At 35.2% G+C, this 13,861-nt stretch overlaps 1 protein-coding gene across 2 annotated transcripts; it reads right to left on the bottom strand.

Annotated features, from left to right (window-relative positions):
* Positions 1–69: 69 nt before the first annotated feature.
* On the bottom strand, positions 70–13,565 carry LOC306872150 (chloride intracellular channel protein 4-like). 2 transcript variants are annotated; one of them, XM_079420577.1, is made up of 6 exons: positions 11,586–13,565; positions 4,734–4,843; positions 3,417–3,542; positions 2,376–2,482; positions 2,106–2,287; positions 70–1,268 (listed from the first exon to the last, which is right to left on the bottom strand). In XM_079420577.1, exons 1-6 carry the CDS (start codon positions 13,413–13,415, stop codon positions 1,107–1,109), a joined length of 2,517 nt encoding a protein of 838 aa, XP_079276703.1. In that variant the 5' UTR covers positions 13,416–13,565; the 3' UTR covers positions 70–1,106. The 2 variants fall into 2 exon arrangements, with proteins under 2 accessions (XP_079276703.1, XP_079276704.1); XM_079420578.1 differs by lacking the exon at positions 11,586–13,565 and adding an exon at positions 6,217–6,489 and having other exon boundaries at positions 72–1,268.
* Positions 13,566–13,861: the final 296 nt, after the last annotated feature.

Here is a 13,861-nt window from a genome sequence, read left to right as displayed (position 1 = left end):
CTAACCTTCGATCTACAACATCTTCGTTGTTGCAAGCTCCAATAAAAATGACAAAACATGCAAAAAATACTGTGATAATAAAGAGAACTTTATTTTTCTATAGATATCTCTCTCGGTGATCATTGCAAAATAAGAAAGGGTGACGTGCGTTGTTGCGTTTACTCGCATTTTCACAAGTTCTCAGAGCTCAAACGTAGAGGTCACTATGGTGATGATGAGGTAGCAAGCCGACTAGAAAGACAATTACGCCTTCGAAATTGATCTGATTGCTCAAAGAGCTGCTGTTGCTTGGGTGACGGTCACTGAGATCCTACAGAATACAAGAGAACGAGTCAAAAGAAGTTCAGGGCCACCAGAGTCTTTCATTTCATTCGTCTTGCGTATCAAGATCTCATTCTTCACACGACCCTCGTTCATCACGGGGACAGGAAATTAAAGACTTAATGATGAATTCTGATTAGTTTAATTAAAGTCTCCTCGTCAGAGCTTCATAAGGCGTTCGCACAAGGTTACATAGTTGCATAAATAGCATGTTTTAACAAGTTCTGTGCATCGATTAAAACAACAACAGCAATCAAATATAAAGGAAGAAGCAGTTTCATCCTAAACTTGGAAAGACAAATCCATTATAATCATTAATTAGTAAACGTGTGGATAATAGCCTCATGTGAGGATACAACAGGAGAGTTTCATTAAACATATATGGTGATATTGTAAAATAAACATGATTTCTTTAAATAGAAAATCCAAGTATATAAATATACTGGCCTGACCAGAAGAAGCGTAAGTAAAAAATAGAAAGAGAAGGTGACTGAGAGTTTGTCAAGGCCTTGGTGAATATAATGAATGTACCATATCTAGTCTATCTATATAATCTATGAAGACAGATAGATTGTTTAGTGTATTTTATCTCTGCATCTGGTCTTATACAATTTTCCTGGTCCTGCCATTGATTGAAGGAAACGTATGCCAGTCTACTGATTTAGATCAATATACCAGAATATTAGTGCAGCTCCACCAGTGAGCGCACACACACACACACACACACACACACACACACACACGACAGTGCTCTGAGCTAGCACTACTTGTCTGGTCATCCTGAACTATTTGATCTTCTTGGCGACGTCCAGGTAAGCAAACTCGATCTCGCGCTCAGCAGGGCAGGTGTTCATGAACTCCTCTTTTTTGTAGGCGTTATTCAAATATCTCCAAACCCCGGTCATCTCAGCAGGAATCTCAAAACCCCTGTACTTCCTGGCAACAATCTGCAACACAGAGTATGCAGGCAGTAAAACTGGAAATCCGGCATATGGAGTAAAAATGTGTGCATGCCAAAAATACTGGCTCTACAATCTGTATTTATATTTATTGTGCAATTTTATAATTATATATAGTGTATATTTATATTAAGTGTGAAAAATTTTAATTAAAAATTATATTATTTTATTATTATTAGATTATAATGTATTAATTATTTATATTACATTAATATTCAAATGTATATTATTTATAACTATATACTAAATAACTAAAACTGAATAAAACTATATATTTAGTTAATATACAAAATATATATATTTATAGTTATTTTAGTACATCAGGTTAAACTAAATGTAAATTTCAGCCTTGTAGTATAATTTTAGATTCATAAAAAAAAATTAAAAAATCAGTTAGTGTTTATTTTATTTAAAGGCATTTCAAAAACATTTATATTTAATTTCAGTTTTACTTTTAGTTAACTATACTAACCCTTGTTTGAGACCACATATAATATTTTATATATACTATTTTAACATTTCAATAATTTAAACCTTATACTTCAAAATTTATTACATAAAATCAGTGAAATATTTTAGATTCTGCAACATCACATTTTGTTCATATCAGCCCAAATGTTTCTGTTATTATTATTAAAGCAAAAGGGTTTCACTCCAAATGCAAAAGCATTTTCAAATTTATGTGTTTATGCACTTTTATGTTTATATTCATTCGTTTTTAACAGATCTTGGACTTTCAGAAAATGACAGATTTATTTTATACACAAAAAAAGCAGGAAAAGTCATAGAATGAGCGATGGAAAATGAAAGAAAGGAAAGACGCACCTTAATGATGTGTAGTTTGGGCAGCAGGTTGCAGTCGGCCAGCGTGAGGTCCGGTCCATCCAGAAAACTGCGTGTGGACACACCGGGATCATCCACGCTGTTGGCATCTATTTCTTCAGCCACCGGCGTCTGCAAATACTCATCCAACCTCTTCAGGGACTTCAGAAGAGCTTTCTCCAGACCTATATACACACAAACACCAGATCAAAACAGAATAACAGAAGAAGAGAGCAGAATTTCACAGTCTTCAATGAAACCAATTAAACTCACCCTCATTAGCTTCTTTACGAGGGTTCTTGATGTAGGCAGAAAACTTGGCAAATACATCTATTCCTGCTGTGTTGGATTCTGGATGCTTTGCTGCCAACTTTGGGTATCTTAAAAAATGTACCAGGATTCATTTGGTAACACTTTATAATAACTGCACGCTATGAATCATTAGTTAAGCATTAGTTAATACTCAGTTCATCCTTTATAAAGCAATATTAATAGGCATTAGTAAGCATATCTATAATGTTTAATAATTGTATTTTCATTATCTTAATTTTTATATTTCATTAATTTTCTAAATTAAGTATTACGTTATTTACAAACCAGTTATTTAGGAGTTGTCAGTGGTTCATAAGATCATTTAGAAAGTGTAAGTAAATGATTAATAAACTATTTAAATGTACATTTATAAATCGTATTATTTAGACATGATACTAGTTGCTCAGTGTGTTAATAAATGCTTTATTCACACAAATTCCTGCTGTAATTTATGATTAAGTCAGGTAGTTATAAAACATTTAGTAGTTGTCAGTCATCTAAAGTGAGGACTATTTATGCCTCTTACTATTTAAAGAGTTATTTCCTAACAAAAAATTAAACAAACACAACACAGAGGGATTCTGAAATATTTTTTCAAGGTGCAAAAAATGAAACTGTACAACTGTACACTTGATAAAAAATTAAAAATAAATCTCTGCAACGTCAAAACAGTAAAAAAAAAAATTTAAGTGTACAGTTGTACAGTTTCATTTTTTGCATCTTGAAAAAATATTTCAGAATCCCTCTGTGTTGTGTTTGTTTAATTTTTCTGTTTGGAAGATAAATGAGCCTTTAAATCTCCTTTGTAATAGATATGATTATAAATCAAGAACAAGGCATTTATAGCTGTATTTATAAACTGCTTACTAATGCCTATTAATGTTGGGACTTTATAAAGGATGAACTGAGTATTAACTAATGATTCACAGCGTGCAGTTATTATACATTAATACCGAATTTTTGAAGGAATGTATTAAGCATCTGAGGCAATATAGAAAGTACCGTGGTGGGACCAGTCGTTCCTCGAGAAACTCCTCGATCTTGTTGACGTCCACCAGCACCTCTCCGTTGAAGGTCATGAATGGAGGGTTGGTTCCTGGAGCGAGATCCTGCAGATCCGCCGGCTTCCTGTGGGACACGGATCAACAAACCTGCCATCATCAGTGTTGCTTTTGTTAACTAAAACTACAGCAGAGATGCCCCAAACCAGAGCATGTGGGCCAAAGTTGGACGACATTTGATTTGGCCCACCATACCATATAACAACAGGGGGGGGGAAGCATAACTTCATTTCTAACATAAGTTTTTGTTTTAATATTTTTTTTTGCATTAAATAAAAAATAAGAAAATTTGATTTGTGAATAAAATATGTTTAAGTATATATTTACATTTTTGTCTAATTATTTATGCATTTTTTCATGCAATATATTTTAATATAATATAGCTGGATATAGGGAAACATTACCCTTTCATATTGAAAAGTTTGGGAACTTCTGAACTAAAGCCATTAAAAATAATTCCCATTTATTGAAATGAAGCTAAAATAAAATAAAACAAAACTAATATAAATATAAATATTAGATGAAAAAAATAAAGTGGCAGGTGGCAACTAACTGAAATAAATTAAGTTTATTTGAAATACTAAAATTACTAAAACTAAAATAAATGCTAAACACACACACACACACACACACAATAAAAATAACAAAAGCAGATAACAAATTACTAAAACAGAAATAAAAATCCTTAAGAGCTAAATAAAAAATATTAAAAAAGAACAAATGTCAGAAGCTCACACTAAAATTGTAATGAAAACTTCAAAAATAAAAACCAATTCAAAATATTAATAAATACTATAATTAATAAATAAATATGAATATTAATAAATACTATAATTGTAATAAATAGTATAACCATCAATAACCATTGTCAAGAAGTCCTAAAGAAATGTGCACAGGATTGCAGATGAGATTCCTATCATTATTCGTAAGCAAAAGTATCTTAATGGAGTTAAATAAGATCCTGACATCCATCAAATTCCTATATAATTTAGTTTATCAGAATAGCATATTAAAATCATACAGGGGCATTTTATCCTATTAGGAATCATAACTGTGCTACATTTATATTTTCCAAATTGACTTACTGTACACTGCATTCAATACATTTTATCAGTTAATACATTTGATGGGAATTGAACCTGCAACCTTGGCGTTGCGTGCGTCATGCTCTCCGGTGTGAGCTACAGGAACGTCCTATTGGGAAATATGTGTTCTTGTGTGTGTTGTTGTGTCTTTATCTGTGGATTCTGTGCTTCACCTCTTGAGGTCCACAGTGGTGACGTTGAAGATGACTCCTTTCAGCCAGAGGATCATGAAGAGTCTCTGAGAGAACGGACAGTTCCCGATACTCTCTCCATCACTGCCGGCCTGAGAGACACACAGATTATCCTATCATTCCTTTCATTACAGACATCAATGCTCTCCACGAGACGAGTGTACAGCGGGCTCGAAGAAGCTTTTGATTGTATTTTCTCTGCACAGCAAACACTTCCTAATGCATGAAGACACTGTTTGATGAAATGTGGATTTTAAGGGAAGTTTAAAATAGAAATTACTTAAATTATCTTTTTTTGTTGTTGTTGTTAAGTCAAACAGTTAAGCTTCAAGATGTACAGAAAATCCAGAATATTAAAAACGTCATTAAAAATACTTAATAATATTTAAAGTATTAATTTAGTGTGATGATTTACATGTAGATTTAGATTACTTCAAAATCCAAACAAGCTTCTTTTATCATCTAGTTTCACATAAATTAAATGAAAAAAGTTTAATCAGGCAATAAAAAAAAGTCATCAAAAAATTGTCATCATTTACTCTCCCTCCACTTTTTTTTCATAGTTTCTTTTTGTTGTTGTTGTTAAACACAAAAGACAATATTTTTAAGAATGTTGGTAACTAAACAGTTAACTGTTTTGTTACCAACATTGTTTAAATTATCTTCTTTTGTTGATATTAGCTTTTGACTTAATTAGTATTTTTTTTTCATACTATTTGACGTCAATGGCTACCGCCAACTGTTAGGTTACCAACATTCTTTAAAATATAGTCTCTTGTTGATGGTAGCTATTGACTTCTATAGTATTATTTTTCCCCTCCACACTATGAAAATCAATGCTACTGTCATCTGTTTGGATACCAATATTTTTCAGAAAATATCTTCTTTTGTTGATGGTAGCTTTTGACTACATTAATATTTTTTCCATACGATGTAAGTCAATGCTACTATCAACTGCTAGGTTATGAATAATCTTCAAAATACCATCTTTTGTTGATGGCAGCCATTGACTTCCATAGTATTTTTTTTCCATACCACAGAAGTCAATAGCTACCGTCACCTGCTTAGTTACCTATATTTTTCAACATGACGTCTATAGTATTTTCCCCATACTATGGAAGTCAATGGCTACCATCAACTTTTTGGTTACCAACATTCTTCAAAATATCTTCTTTTGTGTTCAACATCTGAAGAAACTCATACATGTTTGGAACTTGATGGTGAGTAAATGATTGAACCACACAATACATTACGAAAAACCATTAAGGAGCTAAATAAGCTTAGACTGTTCAGCTACAGACCAAACATCACAAGATGTGTATTCAGAGCACAGTAGTTAGGAATACGCTCCACAATGTTTGAGACTTTGAGTCAACAGTAAATATTGCTGTTTCCTATTCATATGCTCAAAATATGAAAAACAAGGTAATTAGTTTTTCAAAGTTTCAATGTGAGAACATCTTACCTTCACAAACAGCTCAATGCTAGGAAAGCCCAATTTTTTAGCTGCTACATCAAACCAAGCCATCGTGAAATATCGCTGCAGATACACTGCTTTCACATGTCTCACAAATCAAATCAGCTTCTCAAATGCTTTCTCTGCATGTATAAAAATGTCTTTTGCTCGGTTCTTTGTGCATCCAGAATGGCTGATTTAATTTGGAAAGAGTCTGTCTTCATCTTCTGTGGGTGGAAAAAACGGTCAAACGCGCAGGACGAGACACTGAGACGTTTGTTCATTGTTATCAGCAATAGAGACGCTGTTCATGAGACCTGTGTTATGAAAGCATTTAACAGATCAACATTGTAAAAAATGTTCTTTATGATGATGGGATTCTCTATTATGATTTCCAGTGCAATAATCTAGAAATAAACTATATATATTACCATATGAATTACAAAACTAATGAAAGCTGCAAGCAGTGTTGAAATGACGTATCCTGCTGCCAACAGGTGGCGCTATGAATATAACTGACTATTGGCCTTTAGATGTCTCTCATATTGGCCTTTAGATGTCTCTTATATTGGCCTTTAGATGTCTTCAGGCCATGACTCTTTCCAAACATGTGAAGTTTAGTGCTGACTGGACATTGCATGTTTACGTTAGTTTAAAACAAGAAATTTCCTGTTGCCAGCAGGTGGCGCTATGATTATAACTGATTATGGGCATGTAGATCTGTTCAGATCAGGAGTCTTATCAAACATGTGACATTTGGGGAAGATCGGACATTGCATGGCTGAGTTAAAACAACTTCCTGTTTCATGGCGAAACATCGAAATTTGTCAGGCCGCCACGGACATGCCCTTCAACGAAAACTCAAGATCTTTGCAATTTAACGTCACAAAGGGCTTTAGATTACACTGACCAAATTTGGTGCTGATCAATGTAAATCTCTAGGAAAATTTAACTTAAATACAACACATGAACATGGCAAAAATGACACAAAACTTGCAGAGAAAATTCTAAATAACAGACTTCCTGTTGGGTTTCGGACTTCGTCCCTAGGGACTTTTTTGTAGGCATTGGTGTGTTACATGTGTGTACCAAATTTTGTACATGTATGTGAAACATAGCTCGAGAGGCACTGCGTTGAAATTTTAAAGGTGGTGCTATCGAGCCATTTTGCCACATCCACTTCCGAAGCCCATATCAGATGTAAATTTTCACCACTTCTGCGCAGTGTGCAAAGTTTCTTGAGTTTTCGAGCATGCTCGGGCCCTAATGAGTTTTTGCAGTGGTGTAAATATGTGTCTGCTGCTGTGTTTTTGTATGTCTGGATTGATTTATTACTGTGCTACTGTATTTATGAGTCTGGAGGTTGTGAATGATTATGTGAGGTCTGGTCATCTGATGATAAGCTGCTCATATTAACAGGCTAAAAAAGGCTTTGATGAGGGAAAACCAGACCAACATATCACCAGCAGAGGGCAGAGCTTCATCCTTAAGGGGTACTGCTATTAATCAGGCTGTGCGCTCATGTCAAAGTATGTGTCAGTTCATAAAAAAAAAGTTCAGACTATAAAACCTGATGTAATAAATCACATTTGAATATAAGCATACCTGTAACGACACAGCGATTACATTATATTAATTCATATTTTATGTTAACTTCACTGTGAGGCAATAAACACCAGCCTAGCAACCATCCAGAGCACCCTAGCAACCACACGGCATCAAGATGGTGAGTTTTGCACATTCAGGAATCATATTATTTTTGAATGGAGAACAAAACAAACACTTGGTTCGGTCAAAAGCTCCGATCCCCTCAGACCAACAAACATGTTAATCAGATTAATGTGTGGAGGTATGCTGGGACACGATTAACCCACTACACTATTCACTTACAAACACATTATTCACTAAATATGAGCAGAGGCAAAACACATCACAGGACCCAATAAAGACAGGCACAGGTGCATCTTTAATTAGACAACTATCAGCACATGCCATCCATCCCTTTGACCCTGTTACCAAAGCAAAACTACTACAATAAACACAAACCAATCATGAGACACAAACTGATGCTTGTTTTGATTTGTTAGTGATCTGAAATGTAGAGTGAGATTGTGGGAGTTGAAATGCGCACAAAGGCCATCTTTGTTACGGGAATCGCTCTGCAGAAACATACGGGTGGGATTTAAGGGCATTTTTACCAGGCTTAACGTCCCGCTGCTCAGCTTCCTTCATACAACAAGAATCTGGCTGTGAGAGATTTGCTCCGAATGTTTCAAACTATTCTAAAAAATAATAAATAAATAAACAAATATATAAAACTATTGCTGTAGCTCTGCTTGATTTAGAATAACAAAGTTTAACAAACAAAATAAAATACATTTAAAATAAAATATAAAATAAACTATTATTAAAATAAATAAATAAATAAATAAAACACTACTATTGATGTACAAAAAAAAAATACTATACTATGAAAATCTTTAAAAACTACTTTTGCTGTAGGTTTGGTTATTGGATCAACAAAGTCTAACGAATGAAATAAAATAATGATTTAAATAAATAAAGACAAAACTACTATTTTTGTAGTTTTGCTTATATGAACAAAAACAACAAAACAATTAAATAAATATACTAATCTCTCGCTGTAGTTTTGCTTGGTTAAGAACCACGCTCACAGTTAAATTAAATGTAGATTAAATGTATTAAAAGTAGAAATAAATACATATACAAATGAATCTGCACATGAAAAATAAAAATAAATAAAACAAACTATTGCTGTAGTTTTAAGAAAGAGAAAGTTTGACACCTGAATGTACATAATAAAAACGATCTAAAGCACATCTGTGTTTATCTATAATGTTATGTTTTTATGTTTTTCTTTGGTAAACACGTCAACACAATATAAATTAATTGCAAAAGTGATACCTAAAGCCAGTTTATTTCTAATGTTTTTTGAGAGGATACTTTATATGGTATTTTCTATAGGAACGTTCTAGAATCAAGAAAGAAACACTGCAGTGGGTTGTGTCAGATTCATTTTTAGCTCATCAATCAATCCATCAGCTCAACAACAGCCGAGAATAATCTCAATTAACTAAGTGCATTATATCACCAGCAGCAACCATTCATACAGAACATCACAACACAGGGTGGGAATTATGACTTGAGACTTTGGCTTTAACCTTAAGCCTCAATATACTACTTCAGATATGAACCACTGAAATTAAAACACCTTGCAACTTAGTTTAAGCTATTGACATTTCTTGTCAGATCAGTGACTGTTGAATAAAATCTTTATTTTAGCTTTAAAGGCCAGTTAAAGTGCATTAGCTACCAGTATATGGTATATTTTTGGCACTTTCATGCTGGTTTTGGCAGGTCACCCTGCAATAATTCTGTGATCAAGTTAATGCACCTGCAACAATAACCATCTTAACCAACTTGTTCCAGTAACACTGCCCTGGACTGGGAATTACAGTCTGGTTTTCTTGAAGCGGGATGACAGACCAACTGACCAGTGGAGCAAAGACACTAATGCAATTAGGGTTAGTGATAGTAACACCATCTGCTGAGCAGAAGGACATGCTGTCATTGTAGGAAACTGTAAGCTAATGTTGCTAACAAGACAGCCTGATCATGGTCATTCCTAAATTAAGACTCTGTCTTAATTATTCTTGCATTATTCTGTCAGCAGTTCTACAAAAATCTGAATTTTGTTTGCATTTTGACAGTTTATATGTATGTAACATCCTGCCCTCCCTGTAAAATGTACCACAGTGATCAGTTCCCATCAACATTTTATAACATTTCTTTTTACCAGTGTTATTTTACTATTATTATTATAGTATCAACATTTTATATTATTATAGTATCAATATTTTTTATTATTATTAATTAAAAGTTTTTTATCTGTCATTTATATTTTACTTAATTTCAATTGCTATTATTCATAATTACTATTTTAAAATGATAAATTATTAATTGATAATTATTTGTGACCCTGGATCACAAAACATAAGGTATATTTGTAGCGATACAAAATACACTGTATAGGTCAAAACGATAGATTTTTCTTTTATGCCAAAAATCATTAGGATATTGTCAGTCCTCTGTCGTGTGTGTCATGTGTTCCTGCCTCATGTGTCCTTATTTGGTTTGTTTCCTGTCCTTGTTTAATGCGATTATTAGTTTATTCTGTTCCAGCTGTGTTTGTGTAATTACCCTGTGTATTTAAGTTCCTGCCTGTTCAGTTTCGTGTTGTCTTGTCTACTCGTTACTCCTCGGTGTTCCTGTCTGTGTCAGCCTTGCCTTGTCTTGCCCTGCCTTGTTTGGAGTCATTAAAGACTGTATTTTGAGTTTACTCCTCGTCTGCGTGTTCCTGTATCCTCCTCGTGTGTGCACTGTGACAGATATTAAGTAAAGATCATGTTCCATGAAGATATTTTGTAAATTTCCTACCGTAAATATATTAAAACTTAATTTTTGTTTAGTAATATGCATTGCTAAGAACTTCATTTGGTCAACTTTAAAGGTTTTTTGCACCCTCAGGTTCTAGATCTCAGCCAAATATTGTCCTAAAGCTTATTTATTCAGATTTCAAATTTATAAATAATTTTATAAATTTATCAAATTAATTTTGGAAAATAGACCCTTATTACTGGTTTTGTGTTCCAGAGTCACATTTAATAATTGTTAATTTATTTCAATTATCAACTGGTTTTAGTTAACAATAACAATAGGCTACTGTCACGACAGTAAAACTGCAGTAGCATATTTAATTTAAAAACAGTAAAAATTGTGAAATATTATTACAATCTAAAATAAATGTTTTCTAAGTTAATATATTGTAAAATGTTATTTATTTCTGAGCTGATCAAAGCTGAATTTTCAGCATCCAGTCTTCAGTGTCACATGATCCTTCAGAAATTATTCTAATATGCTGATTTGCTGCTCAAGAAACATTTCTGATCATTATTAATGTTACAAACATTTAATTGCTCCATATTTTTGTGCAAACTGTGATACATTTTATTTTTCAGGATTCTTTGATGAATAGAAAGTTTAAAAAAGCATTTATTTGAACATTTTTATAACATTATAAATGTCTACTCTCACTTTTGATAAATGACCCCAAACATTTGAACTTATGGTTATGTAACAACCTTCCTTAAAGCTTAAAATTAAAACTTCTGACACTCTCCAGATTGCATACTGCCTTAGTAGACCTACAGTTTTAGACCTTTCAGTTTTAGGCCTGTTTTTCTCTCTCTCTCTCTCTCTCTCTCTCTCTCTCTCTCTCTCTCTCTCTCGTTAACTTCTAATATTCCAATAAACAGATAAATCTTGACCATCATCTGGCTACTAACAATAGAAAGTACCTTCACATAGAGGGAGATCTGCAGGTCATGTGGATTGCCCTCCTGTTGAGCTGGAGTCTCCATCTTTATCATATTTTCCGGGGGTTTTTCCTCTTCCTGTTGAACTATAGCAGCTGGTATCCCAGGGCATCCATTCGCCATGATGTCCTCTTGAACTTTGGCCTTGATATTCACCTCCCCTTCACTGCCCCCGCTCATGCTGCTGGCCCGACTGACGAGGGGCTTCGGCGGCTCTTGGAAATGGGCATCCGAGCTCTCGCTGGCCTTCAACCAGGCAGGTATGGTGACTTTACGCCCCCCCTGGACTTTCCTCCTGGGCTCATCTTCAATGACAGCCTTGAGCTCTTCTAGCCAGTTCCCTGCCCCCTCCTCTATAGGTGCAGGCACTTCTTGTTTTGGCTGTTCCCTTGCAGCATCACTTCCCTTTCCGACCTCCCGTTTGTTATTGCCCAGCTGTTCCTGCTTCTTGCACTCCCCCTCTTCTACAACCTCAGGATCATCAAGTGGCTGTTCCGCCTTTGTACAGCTTCCCTCCTCTATAGGAAGCTCCTTCTTCTTGACCGGCTCTACTGTAAGCTCTACAACTCTTTGAGGCTCATCTTGAATCTTTCCGATGCCTTCTACCTCTTTATCAGATCCTCTTGTCTCCTCAGGTCCATTGACAATAGCTGATTCGGTATCTGCTACTACTCTTTCACAATTCTCCAGATTGGTGTCACTCACCACCTGTTCAATACTCTCTAGTCTCTCATGTTCTTGCACAATGCTTTCCACCAGTCGATCTGAATTCTGGACCATCTCCTCTATGGTTCCACCAATCATATCAGTTGGTGGTTGCTCTGTTGCAATCCAGTCAATCGACCTTTCTTCTGGTGCATTGTAAGTGGTCTTTTCATCACTATTTGTCTCGAAGGCATCATTGTGCATTGGTTCTCCAACTGCTATACAGTCTTCCACTAAAGGCACCTCGGTTGTAGACTGTTCTTCACCAACATTATCAAATCTGGCTGGTTCTTCCTCTTCCCCAAGACTCTGAAAGTATTCTATAGATTCTCCTTCACTGCTAGAAACCGTCCGTGGCTTTTCATATACATCGTTTTTTACACCCTCATCATCCAAACTTTCCACCTTCACCTCTTCATGCTCTTCTTCTTGCAAAAATATGTCACTCTTTAATTGCTGAAGTTGATCCTCTCTGGACTGGTTTTTTACTTTCTCAAGGAGGCTACAGGTAAACTCTCTTACCTCAGACAGGAGCAGCTCCTGATGTTCCTGTGTCTCCGTCTGTTTTTCGCTCAAGGATTGCATTTGTGGTTCATCGCTTTCCTTTTCATCTTCATACAGTGTTTCCAACTTGTGATCTGCTCGATCCTTGTCCAGTTCTTTCAATGTTCCTCCAAGCTCTTCAGCTTCGTTTGGAAGTTGTGTTTGTGTTGTTGTTGGCAGTTCAACTGTTGCCTGTAGCTCAGGCATTGTTAGTTTGTCGGTTATGTCCACTTCTTCTTCCTCCGTCTCTCCAGCATTTAACTCATTTTGCAGAACCACTGTCTCTTGGCCAACTTGGTCCTCTACATCTTCCATAATATCCTCTTCATCTGTTTTATGAATGATCACGTCTGTTGAGGGCATTGTGTTGCTTTCTCCACCATCGTCATCTCCAATGTTGATATCCTCGTCCACCTCTTCGGCGAGTTCAACTTCGTCTTCCTCTTCCTCTTCCTCTCCAGTCCTCCGATCTTCCATCTCCATGCACAACCCTACAGGACTGTGGATGACAGCTCCATTAGAAAACTCCATGTTGATACTCATATCGCTTTTGGCCTGGGCCATAATTCAAAATTTAGAAGAGTGTTTAGAGTTCACTATGACTGCGTAGAACTTGTTGTTTAACTCGCGCACCAAAGCTCTTCTGTCTACTTCTGCAGTCTATGTTCTGTAGAGGAAACTAGAACTTACTCTCTCTCTCCTCCTTTTTCCTCTGGAGGATTATGGTCAATTTCGCATTCTGATCCCCACATGACTTGCCTGCCCTCTCAAATCCGCTCCAATGGGAGCCTGGTCAGCTCAAGATGGTATTTAAAGTGGTGAATTGGAATTCTCCATCCTGGTTGCTACTTCAAATTAACTGAAAATAAATAGGTAGGTAGGTAGGTAGGTAGATAGATAGATAGATAGATAGATAGATAGATAGATAGATAGATAGATAGATAGATAGATAGATAGATAGATAGATAGATAGATAGATAGATAGATAGATAGATAGATAGATAGATAGA

The sequence above is a fragment of the Barbus barbus genome, assembly GCF_936440315.1.
Source record: "Barbus barbus genome assembly, chromosome: 7".
In the NCBI taxonomy this organism is placed as follows: Eukaryota; Metazoa; Chordata; class Actinopteri; order Cypriniformes; family Cyprinidae; genus Barbus; species Barbus barbus.
This window is presented reverse-complemented; position numbering and strand designations above follow the sequence as displayed.

Coding starts and splice junctions, on each gene's coding strand:
- LOC306872150 (XM_079420577.1), bottom strand. CDS start 13,415: ATGGCCCAGGCCAAAAGCGATATGAGTATCAACATGGAGTTTTCTAAT. Junction 2,288..2,375: donor TCGTAAAGAAGCTAATGAGG/GTGAGTTTAATT, acceptor GTGTGTATATAG/GTCTGGAGAAAGCTCTTCTG. Junction 1,269..2,105: donor CCAAACTACACATCATTAAG/GTGCGTCTTTCC, acceptor TCTGTGTTGCAG/ATTGTTGCCAGGAAGTACAG.